Source organism: Herpailurus yagouaroundi, unplaced genomic scaffold, assembly GCF_014898765.1.
Source record: "Herpailurus yagouaroundi ecotype Mexico unplaced genomic scaffold, PumYag 166, whole genome shotgun sequence".
NCBI classification, from domain to species: domain Eukaryota; kingdom Metazoa; phylum Chordata; class Mammalia; order Carnivora; family Felidae; genus Herpailurus; species Herpailurus yagouaroundi.
In genome coordinates, this window is record NW_024412407.1 from 29202449 (window position 1) to 29224891 (window position 22443).

The following is a 22443-nucleotide window of genomic DNA, read 5'->3' on the forward strand; positions in this document are numbered from 1 at the left end:
GTGGTGTGTGGAAAAGACCAAGAGTGCATACATCTCTTAGTGTTTTCTCCTTTTTAAAGTGATCTCTATACCCAATGTGAGGCTTGTACTCATGACCCTGAGATCAAGAATCACAGGCTCTTCCAGCTGAGCCAGCCAGGTGTCCCTCATGCTCCTTTTAGTATGTGGGTTAAAGGAAGAGTTAGTGAGCCCACTAGGAGTGGCATGTGAGCTCTTCCTTAAGCAGCACTCTTTTCATTATGCCAATGATTCCTAGACTTTTGGATTTAATGAAGAAGCAAAACAATCCTTCTATGTAAAAAAATTTCCCCCGAACCACGAAAATTATTTTTAAAACTTTACTCTTTAATTAAAAATAAAAATACACCTGGAAGGGCATAATCTTAAAATGCTACTAGAGTCCTTCATATGCTACCCAAATCTAGCGAACTGAAACTTTGGGAGATTTGGTTTTCTCATCTATGAGATGATGTGATCACAAAGCCATCTTACAGTTCTAAACTCCATGTCTTATATATTCGAAATTTTTCCATTTCCTTTAACCATTCCCCCAAACTAAATTTCCTTCATCACGCTGGTTGTTCTTCAGCTTTTCAATGTCTTTACTTACAACAGGCTTGCTTAAAATTGAACATGCCCCTCACACCCCAACAGGAACTGCTGCAGTGAGGCTAACCACTGGAGGTCTTTGGGGCTGGAGTGAAGAAAAAAGGTACCCAGTACTCTGATACAACCAGTATAAAGGTTCTTCTATTCTTTGCTGCTTTCTTGCCACAAATATTTCCTATTTGTTCCCCCCCTGCTTGGTCTCCCTTTCTATCCCTTACCTTCTCTGTTAACAACAAAGCTAGAAACTGGAAGAAGTTCAGAGTTGGCAACCCCACAGCTATCTGCTAGGAAGCAAGTCAGTCACAGAAATAGACACTATCCTAGAACTTCTGTCCTAGTACTAAAGCAATTTACCCCAATATACCTTGATTTGGTCATTTGCAAATTCAAGAACTATTATAGAGACTTTAATATGCAAAAAGCTCTGTACTAAGCAGTGAACTATACCATAGAAGCACATACCGAAAATATAAATGTTAACTTTGTATCTAGTTTGGAAATGTGGGAAAAAACTATTTCTAACCATATAACGAATGGACATATATTTTTAATTTAAAACACAGTAAAAACTGCCCATAAACTAATGTTTGAGTTCCAGCTCAGAAAGTCTATTACACCAAAACCCTCCATCAGTGCTCTGAAGCATTCACAATACGTGAGCTGGACGCTCCTGTAGACATGTATATTCAACTGGAGCCATTAACCTATCCTATGATCATTAACAGTATGCTATTTCCCTACTGAGCTTGGCTAATTAATGACTACAAAGCTTAAAAGGCTCTTCTGCCATCTTTGGAACCACTTTTGAAGAATTTTAATACAAAGTTAGGTTATTTTCAAGTAAATTTATTTTTACCACATATACTTTCTAGCATTTTGAGACCTGTTTTTCAAAAACGGGTTTCCTTCAGTGGTTTTCCCCAAAGAAATTCAAATTAAGCAAAGTGTGATTTACTTTTAAGTGAAAGCTTAAGAAATGAACACTGTAAGCTCCTTCATCAGGTTTGGTGCTCCATTCACTAGCAGCTGCCTGTCAAACACCATGAAAACCCTGTCCCTGTGATTCTGCCATGCAGAACAATGGATTAAGGCACCATGCATCTTAACAGTGCCTGCCACTCACAAAGAAACTTTAAAGCTCTGTTCACAGATGCAGGGATCTACTATTTGACTAAATATTAAACCCCTTTTCTTTCTTATCAGAACTTTAATAATAATAGCAAGGCTTCCACAAAGTTTTACAAAATGAATTATACTATGAATAACCCTTATGCTTCTTTCCACCAATCAAAATTATTGTATTATAAAACATCCTATTTTTTTTAAAATATGAAGTTCATATAATAATGTAGGTGGTATATCTCACTCATTGACCCAAAGTAGACTCTAGCCAGTGACTCCAAAGTTGGAGAGGCAAGGCAGAGAAAATCTTAGCTCAAAATACTTTCAGAAGCTGTAAATCTGCTTTCAAAAGAAAAAAGTCACACAGAAAGCCTTTATGTGTGTTAATTATACCTATCCAGAGACCTAAAAGTTCTTGGAAAATATTATTTATGCTCAACAATTAAGAAAACCCTAACTTCCAGATGTTTGTCAAACCACTTTATACAGTTTCAACTGTAAGAAAGTATAGATAGAATCATGGAGGAGAAGTGATTTCATTAAGAAGTGAGGTTTAATTTTCTGGGTAGAGATTCAGAAAATTTTCTGGCTGGCATTTTTATTATTGTTTCCTTGATAATGGTTACCTTAAGTACTACCAAACATCCATTCATTTATCCCCCCCAGAATTAACTCTGGTTTTCCTTCTGTCTAATCAAACTTTATTTTTGAAATAGCAAATATTTCTCACAACCTTTCCTTGGGAAAATCAGAAAAGTGAGCACTGAGGGTGGAGAAAAAGAAAATGGAAGTGAACAACACACTGCAAGAGTGTTTTGCAGTGCTGGTTGAGATAACAAAAGATGAGGCCAAGTGTACCCAGGCCTTTGAGCTGCTCCTGAAAGGAGAGAGACTTTGGCTGACAGCTGCAGACATCAGCCATGACAACTGAGCAAACTGGAAGAACTGTTAAGTTAATCTTCACTTAACCAAAACATCATTAATGTCATTGGGTTTTGGTTTTCTACTATTGAGAGGTAAGAGTCACAATAACTCTTCAGGTAATTTTTCTGCCCACAAGCACATTAAAGTCTTTTTTAGGTTTTGCATCACCAAATTCTGGCCTAAGGACAGAACACTGTTTCCTATTGTAGGGGCCCGCTTTTCTTCCATCTCCTCTGGCCTTTATTTTTCATCTCCTTTGCGGGTCCCTCAATTCTTTTTCCCTTAAATGTAAATTTTCTTTCAGGTTTTCCTGTAGAATCTTTATTTTATCTAGCTTCCAGCTGAATGAATTTATCTATTTTCATCCTTATCTTTAAGCGCTTTTGATACGATGATGATGCCCCAAAACTTACTCAAGTCCAGATTTCTCTTTGCAGCTACAGACTACATACAGGCCGCCTCAAATTGAACCTGTCCAATTATTCATTACTTTCTCTCTTCCCAAATCTTTTCCATGCAGTAAAAGGCACCAGACAATCCCTGATGACCAGAGTCTTAAAAGCAGGTGTCATGCTTGATTTTCCCCTATCAGACTGAGACTAGTTTGCAATCAAGCACATCCAAGCACTCAACTAGTCTTGTCAATCCCAACTTAAATACATCCCCTCTCTCTCCTCATTTCACTTACTCCAATAGTGTTTGAACGTTCTCTAATTCATTCTCCAGATTCTTCGGTGGGAGTGATCTTTCTGAAACACCAAATCTGAAAACATCTCTTCTGGCTTATCTCTCCAGCCTTGGTTCTCATGCATCATCACAGAGGTAGTACCTAAGCCTGGATTCCAGCTCTGTCAACTCTGCAGTTTTGCATATCTAAGCCAATTATCAGCCTGCCACCCTTTACAACTCAGCTCGTATTTCATTTCCTGCAGAACAGTTTTCCTGGACCCCTAGGTTGGGTTCAGTGTCCCTGAAACCTGTTTTTGTAAGCACCCTGTTCTTGCCTTCATTTTGTAACAGTGTATTGCACTTGTTTATCTAACTTTCTTCTCTACCAGGGAAGGACCTCTGTGAGAAATCTGGATAGCATAATGAGAAACAGAGAAAAAACAGTTATGTCTGATTACCATGAAGAAAAGATTGAAATGAAGCTATAATGTCTAAAACACAATTTAAACTAATACTTTTCAACAGGTGTCTCAGAAACCAATCTTCACCAACATAGTATGAAAGAAACGTGGGTTCAGGACATGTTATGACAAGATACTTACCCCCTGGTTTCTTCTTCATGACCCCTCCCCTTCTGGATTTTAATCCACTGTTCCAACTGTTGCATTGAGTTTGTCCTCTGTATGACTCGATCAGCCTCTGTGTGTAAGGGCCCGGTATTTGGGTGGTTTCCACCTCTAAGATCTGCCAGGCTGACATTGACAGTTTTGTTCTCTGAACTGTTCACGTTGACTGGTCTATAGTGTCCAGTCTGAGCTGGACATGTTGACCCGCTCTCATATTCAGATGGCAGAGAATTCAACTTCACACTGTTAATTTTTGTTAAAGGTCTATCTTGACCATCCTTCTGAAATCCGTATTTTTCAGCTTCCAATGCCTTTTTGTCTTCATTTTTGCTTATTTCTTTGTTTTTCTGGTTATTTTGGACCTCTGGTTTAATTAGCACTCTATGGTTGGGAAAGTTATTGATTTCCTTAGTTGGGGCATTTTCAGGTGTAATCTTGTCCACTCTGAAATCAGAGAAGAAAATCATAGTAAATCAGATGAAATAATGTGCATGTTATTTCTTGGATTCAATCTAGGAAAAATGTAAAATTACCTTTGACTTTATGGAAAAACCTGAAAGGGTCACAGAAAACAAGTCTGTACAAACCCCCAACGTTATGATATGAAAATTCAAGCACAACACCAAAATGCATAAATACAAAAGTGGGAGGGGAAGAAAACATAAAATGTATGGTGTATAAAGCACTGGAGGATAAGAAGTGATGAGTGTTCCCATAAGAAATCTGGAAATAAAGCAAATTAAGATTGCCCTTTGACAGTAAAACCTCAAAATCCACACGTAAAGGACCACAGCAGCTAGTCATTTGAAATACATAATGTGGCTTCCAGCCAGGAGGGTTAACTCATCTTGAGACAAACATGAATCTGGTTTGTGGAAATGGCTGCACCAAGAAATTACAGTCTGATGCTGTCCAAGTTCTGAACCATATGACTTACTAACTCTATGTTTGTATTCAAGAGGACCTGACTTTTGGTGAAGAACTCTTACAGCCAGACTGCTATAAGCTCTATCTCTTACTAGCTATGTTTTTGGACAAGGTGTAGAGATTTACCGTGGGGATAACTGTAGCACCAGGACTACAGGATTGTTGAGGACCAGATTAATATTTCAGTGGCTGCCACAGACTTTATTACTATTATCATTCTGTCTTATCAAGCAATTCTGGATTAGAATCTGGCATCCCATATCCATCTCCCCACTGGAAGAATGTGCTGCTTAACAGTACATTGCTGGGCCACCGGACAGTTTTATTGCTCACCATTCCAGTTGTTATATCTAGGACTTTCTGAAGAGAGTCAGCTTCTCTGAAACCAATCACCTCCAGACTCTGACAAGACCAAGCTGAGTGTCTGAACCTGCATGAAATTGCCAAGATCATGCCAAGCTGGGAGGCCTTTCAGGAACTGACCAACCTTCTACATTTCCGTATATAATAATGTTCCTATCAGATCCCAAGTGTGATACTGCTGCCAGTTTTGGTGATGAGTAGGAAATACATAACCCATACATACTTAGCTATAGACAGAGTTTAGAATACAATTAGTGAATGTAAAAAAAAAAAAAAAAAATGAAAAGAAATGTGACTACTTTTCTTAGAGTAAATTTATAAGCTATCCACATATTTAGGTTGGATATAACCCATAGCTTCTAGATTGGAAGCAATATTAGACACTGGGGAAGTTTATTAAGATACGCTATGGAGCTTCTTTATCTTAAAAGATAAAAGTGTGAGAAGATTTACACTAAAAGCACACTGACCTTTACTAAATTCTAGGAGTGAGGGGTGGGTTTAATATTGAATAACAAATATCTGAAAAAAGTTTTTAGACTTAGTTGCCTATTATTTTAAAGTAGAACAGCATTGCCTTTTTTATCTTCATTTCTCCAAAGACTTATCATTTAAGACATGTAACAAAAAGACATATATACTGACTTTTCGAATGGAACCAATGAATTTAGAAGAAATTAACTACCTAGTTAAAAGCTGGATGTTTTATCTCTTATGATAGGTTCCAATAAATATTTGTAAGTATTTTGGCCATACAGGAAAGAGAGCCCATTACCTTAAAACCAAGCACACAAAATCTCCCTCTACTTATGAAATATTATAATAATTAGGTTCCTTCAGTTTGAAATATTAAGTAAGGCTAACAAGGCGGGCTAAAAATGCCAATAGCTAGCAGTAGAATAAAAAGCATAATTTCTACAGGATAATGGTGACCGACATCAGGCTGGGCACAAAGGTGGTTTCCAAGAATTTCTGGCTAGGGCTTCCTATGTGGGGTTAGGCATCAGACTTCAGCTCAGGTTGTGATCTTGTGGTCTGTGGATTAGAGCCCTGCTTCGGGCTCTCTGCTGTCAGCACAGAGCCCACTTGGGATTCTCTGCCCCCACCCCCCCGCCCCTGGCTCATGCTCTCTCTCAAAAATAAACAAACATCAAAAAAAAAAAAATTCTGGCTGAGTAAATTATATCAATACAACCTGCTAAACATTGTTACAGGCACATAATCAACTAATAAGTTGTTAGAAGTCCAACCAAAATATTGACTATTATTTTTATCACCCTAAATTATGAGTAATTATCAGTTTTTAGAGTGGAAAATACAAGAAAAGAAAATGGAAGTTGAAATTCTGAGATAAGGACAACATATATTATGAGACTATCTGGAAATCAAATATGTGAACTATGATGCTGATTTCTTTATTCTAAATAACTCCTTAAAAATTTTACTCTGATGTTAAAATTGTCTTAATACTTTTAATTAATTCTTTTCACCTACACAATTCCTCTACCTATTAGTGCTAATCACCTCAATTTTATGGCCATTTGGGTAATTTTTTTTTTAAGTGAATGCTATACCATACATGGGGCTCGAACTCATGGCCCTGGGATCAAGAGTCCCATGCTTCACCGACTGAGTTGGCCAGGCAATCCCCATCAGGTAATTTTTACACATGAGATTCCAAAAGCAATTTTCCTTTTATTAGCTTGTCACATAGAATACGCAGATGGTTGAGGTTTTTTTGGTTTTTTTTTAAATAGGTGTCCTAGAATTTAATCCTGGGCCTTCCTTTTTCTATTCTTACTTTTCCTAGCTGTAATTACTAGTGATTGGTTAAGTTGATTTGGACTTGATATTAAAAAAAACAAACCACAAATATATACATCAATTTCAGTCTTTTAACCAACAAATCAAAAGACTTTACTAGTGTGTACACTAACCCTCCCCCACCACCAAAACGAAAAGGTTTATATTATAACAGTACCCTAAATCCCTGAGAAGAGAGAAAAAGAGAATAAACTTGCAAGGAAGCATCTTTCTTGTATGAGACATATGCTCAACTATAACTGACTGGAAAAAAAACTTAATGGTGTCACAGATCTTTCTTCAAATTACAGGAATACAATTTTTTTTAAAGCATATTATTCAGCTGCTATTTAAGTAGTTTTATAAACAGATTTCCTCTCACTAGTTCTTCATATAGTTGATTATTAAAATGATTCAGATGTTCAAAAAGAAAAAAATCACAGGTCAATTTTAATAGTACATATTTGTACTCTCAAGGAATCTGAATATTGAAGTTTCAAAAGAAAGAAGGTAGAATTTATAAAAAAGTAGACATATTTAAAAATAATCTAAATGCTTGCTGAGTTATTTTCTGGAGACATTCATCATAAAACCATCAGAATTAACCAGGAAATGCTGAAGAAATGAAACTCATCAAAATTTTTTATTTCTATTTATTAAACTTCAAAAACATACAACATAGCATAAAAACACAATAAAATTAACTTCATGAATATAAATTGTTTTCTAAGATTTAGGCTTTGAAACAGTCTCGTGTAGTTTTAAGATAACAATTAAAAACGTACTTACCGGAAATTAAAGGTAATTCTGTAAGAAGAAAGAATATTCAGTTTGAATGTTAGGATTCTGGATTCACCTCAGTACACTGATAGGTGAAAATGAATAAAGAGGAAATGGGGAATAAAAACACAGGTGGTATCTCAAATTAACTAAAGTATATTAATTTAATACAGAACATGAATTAATCCTTGCTTTCTGAGGAAGAAATGATTTCGTATCATGAGTAATAAAATGATATGCACTATGATAACAATATACTTGCAGGGCATGGAATAAAATGTAAGTGGAAATCACAGTTATTTTCCCTACAAGCTTTTACCTTTTCACGGGTTCTGTCTGTACTAGGGCAGCATCTAACATGGCTTTCATCCACAACTCCATTTCCTTTCCTGTATCAGTGCAGAAATAATAGGTCCGCATGTTTGGATGGGCTGCCTGATTGAAAATGATAGGATCATTTTAAATAGATACATGGGATCTGTAAAAGAAAAAGAAAGAAAGTTAAGTAGTTCCTACAGAGATCATTACTGTCAACTTTCAAAGCAAGCAAGACTTGTCTCACACACAGAGTTACAGAAATGACTGACTTAAGAAAAATATAATTCAATCTTTAAAAAAATGTAACTATTAAAATTTCCTCCCAACACTGCCATTTTCCTTTGAAAATTAAAACAAGGGAAACGGTGTATGGGAAGGAAAGGAGGTAAGAAATGAAGCACCTTGTTGTGCCCCTTTGCTGTGCTTGTCCATGCCCAATTCCCTAGCAATTCCCATTTACTACAATTCATACCTCTTATTCAAGAAGGTTCCATAAAAATTGAACTACCAAACAAGGCAGCAAATCCACTTCTTATTTAAAGAAGAAAACACTAGTTCAAAGTGATATATGCACTCCCACTGCAGCATTATTTATAATAGCCAGATACGGAAGCACCCTAAGTGTCCGGTGATAGATGAATGGATAAAGCAGATGTAGTAGACAGACAAAGACAGACTGACAGACACACACACTGGAATGTAACTCAGCCATAAAAAAGAAAATGAAATCTTGCGACAACATGGAGAGACCTGGAGGCTATTACGCCAAGTGTTCTAAGTCTGAAAGAGAAAGACAAATATTTTACGACTATTTGATGGAGCCTAAAAAACAAAACAAGTGAACAAACATAACAAAACAGAAAGACTCAAAGATAACAGGGAACAAACTTTTGGTTACCAGAGGCAGGAGGGATTAGAGGGTAGGTGAAATAGTTGAAGAGGATTAAGAGGTATCAAATTCTACGTACAAAATAAATAAGTCGTGGGGATAGAACATACAGCATAGGGAACACAGTCAGTGACACTTGTAATAACTTTGTATGGTGACAGATGGTAACTAGTCTTATTATGGGGATCATTTCATAATATATAAAAAATATCAAATCACTATGATGTACACCTGAAAGTATTGTCGATTATACTTCAATTAAATAAAGAATGTTCCAGAACAACCAGCCACAAAATTAATAGAAATGTTCATGTCCTAGCATTTCCCCTTTGTGTTAACAACTCCTTTAGTCTTCAAAAGGTGCCGCTGTTAAGGCATTTTGTTTAATCCTTATAGACGTCTACACAAAAACATACAAGATTTACAAACGATTCAAAACGGTATTTCCCTTTAGCTTTTCATCTCAAGTTTCAGAGTTAAAATGTAAATGTTTGGGTTGAGGAAAGCCTATGTAACTGGAAAGTGCGTTTTTATTTTTTTTTAAAATGCTTATTTATTTTGAGAGAGAGAGAGAGCGAGCGCGCACGCGTGTGTGTGCGGTGGGGGGAGGAGCAGAGAGGGAGAGAGAATCCCAAGTAGACTTTGCACTGTCAGCATGCAGCCGGGTGCAGGGCTTGATCTCATGAACGATGAGATCATGACCTAAGCTGAAATCAAGAGTCAGACCTTTAACTGAGCTACCCAGGTGCCCCTGCCCTTTTTTTTTTTTTAAGTTTATTTATTTATTTATTTTGAGTGAGAGTGTGTGTGAATGGGGGAGGGGAAGAGAGAGAGAGACAGAGAGAGAAAGAGAATATGAATCCTGACCAGGCTCCACTGTCAGCACTCGGATACTGATGTGGGGCTCAAACTCACCAACCATGAGATCATGACCTGAGCAGTAATCAAGAGTCGGATGCTTAACCGACTGGGCCACCCAGGCACCCCTGTGGGTTTTTATCTTTATAGTCATTCAATCTGCCTGTTTCTGAGAAATGAAATAAAGATGTCAATCAGGAACTGGTATCCAACATATGAACACTGAGTGCTCAGCTTAATGCATGGGCTGACAAGACAAAGAAGGACAGCAGTAGTAGCTGTATCAAAGTAGAGAAAGAGGCTGAGGTAGAGACTTCTGTGAAGGAAACATTCTTAATTTCCATGTAAAAATGCCTGTGACAGTTTCCTATCACATAACTGAAGAACAAAGAAAAACAAAGACTCTTTCGGCATACAGTGAAGTAAAGGAAAAGAGTAATAAGTATGTAGTTAGTCTGCTAAACATTAAAAGATGAGAGGAATAAATCTGGAGCCACACACTTTACTCCAAAACCTAGACTATCTGCTTTATTTAAACAAGATCAAATTAGCTTCTTCAATTTTTTTTTTCCAGAAAGAATCAAGATAGAATTAAATGAACACAGTGATCCAAATAACTATGTAAGCAACAAATCTCACTTAACTGATCAGAGATATAAAACTATCCACAGAAACAATTTAGAAGAAACAGCTGAAATGCTACATGTTGTTAAATGATTAAAGCTACCACAAAGTGTCATTGCACTGCTTTAGTGGAGTTTTGGAGAAATGAATGAAAGACCACGGTCCATATTTGTGATCAGTGGAAGGAAGACTGGGCTAGTGCTAAGAAGATCCAGGTACAGCCATGACTCCTATGCTAACAAACCACACCCATGCTTGACAGATGTCAAATGGAAATATTTACTAGATGATGATCAAGTTTGCTACCTAGCTTCAAGTCCCACAGTCGTTCATGAAGTCTCTACTCACCACTATGACAAGCAGTAGATTCAGTGTCCAAAGGTGCTCATAAATTCAGAGGAAACAACATTGCAAAAGAGAGTTTGAGAGAGAAATTACTATCCTTGTACTTGTAACAGATAAAATATATATTTTTAAGTCTAAGAACACAGCAAAAAGTCCTACAAAGAGTACAAATTCAATAACCTTTTGCCAAATTGATGAGCAAAGAAACAAAAAAAAAATAAATTCATGATCAAATATAAGTATCAAACGGTTTTACATGTAAAAGTAACTTTATGAAGTTATTAAAGTTACTAGAATTAACTTTGTTATAGCATTTTGAAATATTTAATTCTGTTTTATGGTTCACACTGTTTATAAAAATTTATTGAAATTGTATGCCATTCCCTTCTTATCCACAGTGTTTGCTCAGATATTACCTTCTCATTGAGGCCATCCACCCACGCCCAACCACTATTAACTTCTTTGCTCTTTTTTTCCCCAGAGCTAATAATGCAACGTATGAATTAGCAAAAGTTGTAAATCAGCTGCAGTCCTGAGTACTCTTGAAAAAAGAGTGGATGGGAATTAAAAATGGAATAAATTTTATAATGGGGTAAACATTTCCACTGTTAAACGTGTTACCCTAATTTTTCCCCTTTTCCTTAAAACAGTTTTTACATCAAACCCTTTAAGAGTTCTTAATTTAAGACTGACTTAAAAAACAGGTGACCTCTGAAATTTATTTCAGCCATAATCATGAGGCAAAAAATGCAGTATGGTTTTTGAAAACAAAAAATAACCAAACTATCATTAAAGTGGCCTTTTAGTTGAGGTATTTTACAAACCAGCGCTATCAGAAGCAGATGGGTATTGTCAGAGGAGGTGGGCTCAGGTCTGCTTGGATTTAGTGACCGTTTTTAATGTCTCAACTTCCATATTATCTCAAATGTACCTGATGCTCATGATGTACTTAGACCCGAGAACATTTTTGCAAATATTCTCTGAGGTCATAAATGTACATATCTTATGTTAAAAAACATAGTTGTTCTCTTTCATAGTACTCTTCCCCTAACTTATAATGAAACATTTCAAACATACAGTAAGTAACCTTTGAAGAATAGTACAGTGACCACCAGGACACCTACAGCTGTATTTACCAATTATTACTATTTTCACATATTTGCTTTATCTAGAACCATTCTTAACTATAAAGACACTTGGCCCTTGGATATCTGAGAAAACGCTTCCTAATTAAAAGGGAACCTAAGACTATTAACTAATATATTTTAAATATAAAAATGACCATCACTAAAATATCTTTTTGTAATAATCTATGGGTCGATATCCATTTTTTTAAATCAGTGCAAGATTCAAATACAGAATTAAAAAAGTATGACTACTTCCTTACCTTAAAAGCATATTTGCGGTTAATGTGATCCTCTGAGGTAAGCATGGCTATCTGAAAACTAGGTAATAGTATGCTTCCCAGGATACCCTCTTCTTTCTCATCTAAGAGATAATTGAACATCTGATTAGAATTTTAAATGTTCTCACGAAGCAGAATAACTTTTCTCAAAATGTATTTTGACCAAACCAAAAGGTTCTTACATATAAATGAACTGTATTCAGTGTGCTGTTTAGATAGTTCTTTACAAGGCTTTAAAGGAAATATTAATAGCAAAAACATATATGCTTCTTCACCTTCATTAAGCTTCCCTATCCTAAGCAAATCAGAAATGGGTCTCACACGTCAGAAAAAGGTCAATTAGACACGAAAACAGCATACATTGGTTTAGCATATATACCACATTCTACAAAACCCTTGACATGTGATTCATTGAAAACATATTAGTACGTAAGTAACGACACAGAAGCTTTACAAAATTAATTCACCCACATTTTTGGTAGGATTTAAATGCCCAACCATTTCAGGCCAAGACAAATGCACAGCTCACTTGCTCACACTCTTCGGGGTGGCTCAAATGTCTCATGATACAGCCTTCCTTTACTGCCCTAATTTTAGCTGCTATTCATCTGAACTCATCCCAGAGCCCTCTCTTCTCTTTCTGCGACTTCACCACCACCCCCTCCCCATACCTCTGACACACTGTGTTCTATTATTTATTTATCAACTCTTTCCTCACTAGAATGTCAACTCCAGGAAGATACTCAGAATGACAGGAGGAGACACTAAAAAATTTTCAATAAATGAGTACATATGTAAATACATATTTTTAACTATGCTGTAAAAATTATGATGTTTAAAACATATAACCGTGGTTACCTTTTACCAGTCATTCTGATACACAACACTTATGGAAATAAATTACAGGCCTACAAGGCAAGCACATAAAATATACCCAGGAAAATGACAAAATATTAATCTTGGCACAGTATAGATTCACATTATTAGCTTGCTGCTTGGGGGCAGACATGTTTATAAAACTCCAAATACATATATAGTCCATTGTTAGAAACCCATAAGGCAAGTTAATAAAGCTGAGCATTAGGCTGATGAACTCAGTAATGGGAAAAGCCAGAAACGAGAAATAATTTATTTTTAGTATGCTTGTCATGTTTTTTATTATCCCAAACTTAACAAGAAATTTTATTTATTTTCCTCTCATTTCTAAAATATAGGTGTAACTTCCACAAGAAAGAAAGTTGCATTAAATTGAGGTTACTTCTGTAGCTTTTTTCATAACACAACAATTCTGCTCTTACTATACTGTGCTCATTCATGTGCAGTTCACTAATACAAGGAAGAATGAACACAAGTGCAGATTTAGTCTAAAAGGTTAAAAAAAGAAGAGGTAGAGAGCAGTCATCAATTACGGAGAATATGATGATTTAAATGAATGAGTCACATTCCAATTTTAAATCCAATTTTGTTTATATAAAAGCATATAATCAGAAAAAGCTCATGAAGACATCTTTATTAAAAAATCATCTTTATCAAATAATAAATTCTCTTTTGTTGCATTACTGGAAACTGTGACTCTTCCTAAAGTTATTTCAGAATATGCACAGGCATTATATAGCACAGGGCGATTTTACTGGGTCATCATGAATTGTTTCCCAGATGGACACCAAGCCGTTATGAGGGCTTGTCAAGTCATCCATGCAGGGCATCTTGGCTTCATCAGCTACAAACCTGAGGAAAACAGCACTTAACGCAAAGAACTGCTGTGAGGGTCACATGAGCTAACAGCTATGAAGAACTCAATAATGCACTCAGCCCGTTTTAAGTCTTCAATAAATACTGCCCTCATGATATTACTGCATATAGAAAAATCTTCATCTTCTGTCAAACGACTGTCCTAAGAGTTCTTTACTAGATTCTCCAAATGTTCTTGATCATGGCACTCTTCGGTTTGGTTCTGTGAAGCCTGACCTACTGTCTTTTACCGAGAGGGCTTCACATACAGACAAGCAAAGAGTAGGTACTGAGTGATATTTGTAGAATGAATGAACTCTTTGGGGGGCGGGCGTTCAGCTAGGCCTCCTTTAGACTGGATAGGAGCCCAACTCCCTATGTCCCATTCTAGTCCCTCCCCTTTTCTGCCACAGGTAATGGTCCCAAGAACACTTCCTAATAAGCCTCTTGCACAGAGCTTACCGCTTGGGGAACACAACTTGTGACTGGAACCCCTTAAGAATCTCAACACTGACTGGATTCAAGTAACATTTTAGACTCCTTACTTGTACTTCAGCTTTAAAGACATTTGGATTAAAGGCAAAAAAATACATATAATTACAGCTGGGTATATAACTTACAGACTGGAATATTATCACTAATTATCATTACCTAGAATACTTCAATACTTTAACTGTATTCTAAATTTTTTGTAAATTGTATTTTTCTAAAATGTACTCTAAATGTATCCTATTATTATTCTCACTTTTAAGACAGAGTTAAAACTCATGAGGATGGCAAACAGATGCCTTTTGTGCCTTGAACCACTTGTTAGCCTTTGCTCCTATGTCCTTAGGCATAACCTTCTTTTCAGTAACACAAGCCCCATGTGTCATTTTACAAATATGTCGTGCTCACTCATGCTTTGAACATGTGAAGTTCTTTGCCTAGATCATCCTTATTTCCCAATCCTTTCCTGGTACTCCTGGTCAACACTCATTCAACATAACTGGACACTATGACATTCTTTCTTAGACTCCTTTAGCTAATCCGTGAGTTCCATGGAGATGCGTTTATATTGTTCATTTCTGTATCCTACTACCTAATAATACATCTGGTGCATCAAAAGTGCTCACTGCTAGCTACCACCTTAGTCTAAGCCATCATCACTTCTACCTAATAATTCCTAACTAGTCTCCGCTTCCTTCCTTCCTCATAATCCATTCTCCAATAGCAGCTTGAGTAGGCTTTCCACAATGTAAGTCACAGCATATTGCTCTTATACTTAAAAACATCCAATTGTTTCCTAATGGAATTTACAGTAGAACTGAAATTCTAGTAGGGTCTGACATTGGTGCAATCTCCTCCATTCCTCCCACCTCCCTCCCTACTGCTCCCCTTCTGTGGGCTCCTTTGATGTTCCACTTTCCTACCTTCCAGCCTTTGCACTCTTGCTCCCCCTGCCTGCAATACACTGCTCACTCTGGCTCTTATTTACATTTTGCTATCTAAAACGTCTGCTGAGAGAACTGATCCAAAGAAATCTTTCATCCATGCCTGTCTTTAATACAATGACCTTATTTTCCCAAAAGCACTTGTCATGGTATTGTTTATTTGAATTTACTGTCTCCTTGACTTCTCTAGAACGTAAGCTTCATGAGTGCTTTCACTTTTTTTTTTTAATGTTTATTTTTGAGAGAGAGAGAGAGAGAGAGAGAGCGAGCAGGGGAGGGGCAGGGAGAGAGGGAGACACGGAATCCAAAGCAGGCTCCAGGCTCTGAGCTGTCAGCACAGAGCCCGATACAGGGCTCAAACCCACAGACTGTGAGATCATGACCTGAGCCGAAGTTGGACGCTTAAACGACTGAGCCACCCAGGCACCCTTCTTTTACTGTTTGACAGCATCTGCTCAATAAATGTTTGTTGAATGAATTAAGTCCTATGATACGTACTGTCAACAGACTGACTATAAAATAGAACAATCTAAGTGCTCTGTCATAATATGCCTGATACTCTGCAAAGGTCAGTGGGAACCTGAACTTCCATCTAGTATTGGCTCCTAACCTATTGTAAAAAATAGCAAATCACTGGGGCGCCTGGGTGGCTCAATTGGTTAAGCGGCTGACCTGGGTTCAGGTCATGATCTCATGGTTCGTGGGTTTGAGTCCCGTGTTGGGCTCTGTGCTGACAGCTCAGATTCTGTGTCTCCTTCTCTCTCTGCCCCTCCCCAACTTGTGCTCTGTGTCTCTATGTCTTTCAAAAAACAAATAAATGTAAAAAAAAATAAATAAATAAAAAAAATAGCCAATCACTTATTTTCTGTCTTACTCTCCGTATCTGTGAAATGGAGACTGATGGTCAAAAAATTCTGACAGTGCACTGTGTATGTCAGTATACCAGACACTTGGAAGGATATAGAAGAAATGAATGGGGATGCTATATTCAGCACATAAGAGATCTGTGAAAGGAAAAATTCTGTGGTTAAGAGAAGTAATCTTGGCTATGACACATGCCAGTTGTGAGCAAACAGTATGACCTCTCTGCCCTTTGGGTTCCTCTTGTGTAAAAGGGCATAGTATTTCCCACCTTGGAAGGGAAGACATAGACCATCTATGCTACATGCTCAGCATATAGTAAGTGCTCAAAAAAAAAAAAAAAAAAAAGCAAGGTATTATGACCATCTCACTAAAATATGGTCATTTTTATTTCAAATCTGACATTTCTTATTGATAAAACAGAGGAAGTGTATAATATCATAATACTCATTTCCAAGCGTCTGAAGAGAAGTGAGTTAAATGATATTTCTTTCCTTTTTATATTTTCTTCTCTTTTACATTGTTTCTGTCTGGGGAACCATACTAAAATTAACAAGTATAGTGAATGTAAAATGCATATAGTTAATAATAATACATAATCTCAGATTCAACACAGCTTCTGAAGTCAACATTTACATTTTAAAAATTCGGTTAAGAGAGGAAAACTTTTAAAAGAGGTGGTAGGCAGCACCTTTCCATGAGCAACAATAGCAAATCACAAGGAACTCAGTGTTCTTTTTGTGGTAAATTAACATTAAGGAATTTTGTATGAGAAGTGGTAATAAACATTTTCCTGGTCTCATTTAAAGCTCTAAAAAGACTATAAATAAATTGAAAAGAGGAGGGAAGTACAAACTATAAGCTTAGAAATTATGCCTAAGTTATATATAACTCTTGACTTTTTGAACGAGTGGGAAAGCCTTTAAGGAAAATTGTAGAGTAAGGTTGGCATAAGACTAAAGATAATACCGCAATTGCTGCCTGACCAACATCTCTGTGACAAAATGAAATTTTATAGGTTTGTTTAATTCTGACTCAGCAGTACTTTTCAACCACAGTTTGCAGTGGGGGAAAAACAGATGAATATAATTCTAGTAATTTCTAATTTTGAAAGTTAATATACATTATATTGCTTTGATAGATGACCACAGAATTTCATCACTCTTTTGTTTGTGCAATCACAAAGCAAATTTTAAAACTGCTAATCAGTTCTAAAATCCTGTTTTATCTTGTGATATACTCATCTAGAAAAGTTATAAACTGTTCAACACGCTTTGACAATCTAATTCTTTAATGAATGTTTCCAACCAGACTTTAAAGTAGGAAAGAAAGAACTACTGTCCACGTTCATGGTTTTATATTATAATTGAAGCAGATTTCTATGGAGAGTGCAGCCTATATAAACTTTTTCATGGCTGGGTACCAACTGTATCGTATCTAACAGATCCACGTAGCATATGAGGAGAGACTTCTTTGGACTTTGAGCTGAAACTGTATTCATCAATAATTTACTAACAAGAAAACATTTAAAAAAGGAGTTTATAGCATCCATATAGGAAAAATGGAGACAATAACTCAATACCTAAGATAATACCTTTATTTACTCTCCACCAACTTTAACAGCCTGGTATGTATACTTTCCACAACTTTCTCCATGTTTCAGGGAGTCTGTCATTGTTTGAAAAAAAGGGGGTGGGGAGGGTGGGAATCATAATAAGTACATATTTTGTACTTAAAAAAATTGCCAATATATCAGAGTAGTCTTTGACAGTCTAAAGACATCTGCTGCAGAGACCTGAACATTCAACAATTCAATAGCTAGAGCTGACACATAAAAAAATAAAAAAAAATCTTATCAGACTAATGACTTTTGTCTATTAGGCAACGAATTCAAGGATAACATCACAGAGTGAAGAGTCATACACTATGTACATAAAACAAATCAGATTAACACAATCACACTACAGAAATTGGACCAAACTCAGACTAATCTGCTCGAAGCACAATATTGTCTTCAGTCATCCCTCAAGTACTCAGTATTATATATCGATGAAGAAAAGGTTTTCTTGATATTGTTTGTTGGTAATAAAACAGCCAAAAGAATTGTAATGTTTTTTCTTTAAAAAAAGTATCTACTACTTAACATATCCTATCATGAAATACTACACTAAGACAGTTTATAGTAAACTTACCTCTGTAATAAAAGAGGCAAAGGTCAGAAAGCACGAACCAGCGTTTCTTCCATAGCTTCATGCCGGTACTGTCCTATATTAAATCAGCATATTAAAGGGTTTTTTTTTTTCATTTCAGAAAATTCAAATTCATTTCTGATACCTTTATTTAAAATAAGCTTTTATTTCTTAAAAAAAAATTTTAATGTTTATTTGAGAGACACACATAGAATGTGAGCAGGGGAGGGACACAGAGAGAGGGAGACACAGAATCTGCCCTGCAGCAGGTTCTAGGCTCTGAGCTGTCAGCACGAAGTTTGATGTGGGGCTCGAACTCATGATGAACAGTGAGATCACGACCTGAGCCAAAATTGGACATTTAGCCAACTGAGCCACCCAGGCGCCCCTAAAATAAGCTTTTAAAACAAGATGTAGAAACCTAATATACAAAGCAAAAATATGGAGGTAGTTTTCTAGGGACTTGTATCACCTTAAGACATTCCCAAATATACAGGTCTCTGAAGAGTAATACCATCATGTAAGAAATACTGTTGAAGCAATCAGATTTAGCTTCATATTTGTAAGCAATCTGAAATTACTTTTTTGAACATACATGTCTGCTAACATGAGGATAACGTAACCATGCAGCATTGTGTGCATTCTGGTAGAACAGATTTAATAAATGTTAATCTCCAACAAGAAGAAAAATATGTGATTTGAAATTATCCCAAAGGTAATGTGATTTAAAATGACTGTGAATAAAGGAAACTTAGCATACAAATAGATTTCATAAACACTTTTTTCTTCTTACATATACAGTTTGGGTTTTGCTCACCCTGCAAAAAAGAGTGCTTCTTTGACAGCTTTTTCTTAGTAATTCAGTTAATAAAAATACCAAGCTCAAACAAAATTACAGTTTTAATAAAAACTGCAAGAGTAAATGAAACACGCACACACACACACACACACGCAAAAAAGAGGTCAGTTTGGATGTGCATTAACATTATTTTTAGTTGTAACAATCAAAAATGACTTTAGAACTAAAGAAATTATATAGATAAAAATCTTAAAGTAAGGGATTTGTCCTTAAAATTGACAGCTACATCAAAGAACAAAAAAAAATTTTTTAACAGTATATGGTATTCTTAATGTCCTAATAATATTCTTTAATACAAATAATTTAAAAGTTTACACTTTTGGGGCGCCTGGGTGGCGCAGTCGGTTAAGCATCCGACTTCAGCCAGGTCACGATCTCGCGGTCCGTGAGTTCGAGCCCCGCGTCAGGCTCTGGGCTGATGGCTCGGAGCCTGGAGCCTGTTTCCGATTCTGTGTCTCCCTCTCTCTCTGCCCCTCCCCCGTTCATGCTCTGTCTCTCTCTGTCCCAAAAATAAATAAACGTTGAAAAAAAAAATTAAAAAAATAAATAAATAAATAAAAGTTTACACTTTCATTTTAAGCAGGTTCCATGCTCAACAAGGAGCCAACGCGAGGCTTGATCCCACAATCCTGGGATCATGATCTGAGCCAAAATCAAGAGCTGGACACTCAACCATCAGAGCCAACCAGGTGCCCCAAAAAGTTTACACTTTTAAGTAACTCTGCAAACAAACACTCTGTGTAAGTCACACAGCTATTACAAAATAAACACTCATGGTAGAGAAACTGGTTGTTAACACTTCTGCAATACAAATTAACCAAGGGATCAAGAAATAAGAACAAATATCATTTTAAAGAAATTCTGTGTCGTCTATTAGGCTCAATATTACACTGAGCTATTTGAACATAACTTGGACTTATTAGAAGACTAGTTAAAGAAATCTTTTAGTATACATAAGTTTACGTGTCCGATGTTGAAAATATAGATTTTTTTTAATGTTTATTTTGAGAGAGAGAACACGTGCGCACGTGAGTGGGTAGCAGAAGGGCAGGTGAAGGGAGAGACAGAGAGAATCCCAAGCAGGCTCCTCACTGTCAGCACAGAGACCAACGTGGGGCTTGAACTCAGGAAACCGAGAGATCATGACCTAAGCTGAAACCAAGAGTCGGATGCTCAACTGACTGAGCCATCCAGGTGCCCCAAGATGGTTTTTTTTAGTAGATGATTTTTAAATAAAAATAAAAGTTGGTATTCAAGTTACATACTCAATCAACTCAGCGACACACTGGCAAAACTAATTTGCTTCAATGATTGGGAATTCTTTGGATTTTAAGATGGCCCTCTCTCGGTAAGTTGCCACCTCAGCTTTCATATGGAACGATGTCTAATGAATGTATCCTCCGTATACATGTATAATCAGAGACAGAACAAAGATAGATAAAGGTCTTGAAGGCTGAATATATCATCTCAGTTATCTGGTGGTCACTTAACTTGGAAACCCAGGTGCAAACCAGAAAGTAAAAAAGAAAACAGTCTATAAGCACGAAAAGAGATGTCAGGAAGTCCAATATGCATGCATCCTTACTAATTCCCAAAGTAATGGCAAGGTTCCAAAAAAGCTTAGTTATCAGGTTTTCCAAACGATAAAACAATATACACCCCAACTTATCAGGATGTCTGACAGTGAGCCATACTTAAGCAAACAGATCAGAAAAGAAGAAAAAGAAAAAAAGTAAAAGAAAAAAAGAAAAAACAACACATTTAAGAGAGTAGTCTTGAGAGCCTAAAAGTAAAAATCTGAGAAAACTATAAAAATCTCAATTACGATTTCTCTATAAAGCAGAGAAGTATATAATTGTACACTTCTCTAATGATTTTTAAAAGAACAGAAAAATGAACAGTATCTCTGTATGTTTTTTTTCCCCATTTAAAAAATATTTCTGCCTGGATAATTTTAGCATAGTATTCCTAACGATTTCATACAGCATGTATTTAATTTCAAATCTAGAAATACCTACAACAAAGACACACAATCTGTGTTCTAAGTAACATCCATTACTTTTTCTTTCTTTACTATTCTAACATTCTTCAGAGGTAATAAAAAGAATCTGGATGACTAATTCTACAGTTCCTTCTCTATTTTATATAATTGTCCTAGGTACATTCAGCTGAAAAGGTCTTTTGATTCCATTTTTCTTTCACATCAAATAGAACACAAACAAAAAATACCTGTTTATAAAGCCAGCCTCGCCTGACCACAGGTGCATTAGGATTCCTTTTAATTGAATTTGATCTTTTTCCAAAATTGTGAACTTTTTTTGAAGACCGTGAAGTCTAAACGGAAAAAAGAAAAACAGAAAATGTGTTATTAATGGTTGGTATTTATATTTCTTCTTCATAATTTTATCTCTCCAGATTTCTCTGAAACATGCAGGACTTAAATCTTTTCAGATGAATTATAGCAATTCTGCTTTTTGAGGATTTACTTATTTCAAGTGTAAGAATTTTGCACAAAGAATTTTTCCGATATTACAAAGAATCACAAGTTTTACAATCTGTCCTTTAAAACTGGGATATACAATTTTTAAAAAGGCACAATGTGTGGCACTATTTTGTCCTACCTGCTATATAAATTGAATAAACCTTGGGTAAAAATGAACAAATCTTTAAGAATAAATGAAATGTAGAACTTTTTGCTTTATATCTGATTTAATAATGTTATTTCAATTACAGAGAGTGAACAGTGTCAAGGGTCAAGAGAAATACTCAGATATAAAACATACCACATCAAGTCAACACAAGACTGGAAAGATCTGCTTAATGTCATGTACTGTCTTCTCCTTTATGGGCAATTCTGAACTTGAATGATGCCACAAAGATAGTGTTTACTATATATTTAAAAGTATACATAAGGAGATACAATCTTTTGAGATACTGCTATGTTTATTTAGTATGAAGATTTAGCAGGAATGGTAGTGGTAACCAACAAACAAAAACAAAGAAGCTGAATTTGAGTTCTCTATAAAGGTAAGTAATATAAAATTATCTCTTATGGTTTAACTTATCTAGAATCCAGCACATTTCATGAGAATTTTATTTTTTGAAGCT

General features: G+C 36.0%; 1 protein-coding gene across 17 annotated transcripts in view; it reads right to left on the reverse strand.

Moving 5' to 3' along the window:
* The window catches only part of PLEKHA5 (pleckstrin homology domain containing A5), a 244996-nt gene that overhangs the window by 73247 nt on the left and 149306 nt on the right, over window positions 1-22443 (reverse strand). For 9 of the 17 annotated variants that reach the window (XM_040488772.1, XM_040488755.1, XM_040488753.1 and 6 more), the window contains 6 exons: window positions 21565-21669; window positions 18480-18552; window positions 12245-12345; window positions 8143-8258; window positions 7833-7850; window positions 3927-4394 (listed from right to left, as the gene is read on the reverse strand). In XM_040488772.1, the coding sequence (XP_040344706.1) occupies window positions 3927-4394; window positions 7833-7850; window positions 8143-8258; window positions 12245-12345; window positions 18480-18552; window positions 21565-21669 (881 nt within the window). Of the gene's footprint in view, window positions 1-3926; window positions 4395-7832; window positions 7851-8142; window positions 8302-10860; window positions 11029-12244; window positions 12346-18479; window positions 18553-21564; window positions 21670-22443 lie in introns of those variants that run through there. The other 8 variants (XM_040488754.1, XM_040488760.1, XM_040488756.1 and 5 more) reach the window with 3 other exon arrangements.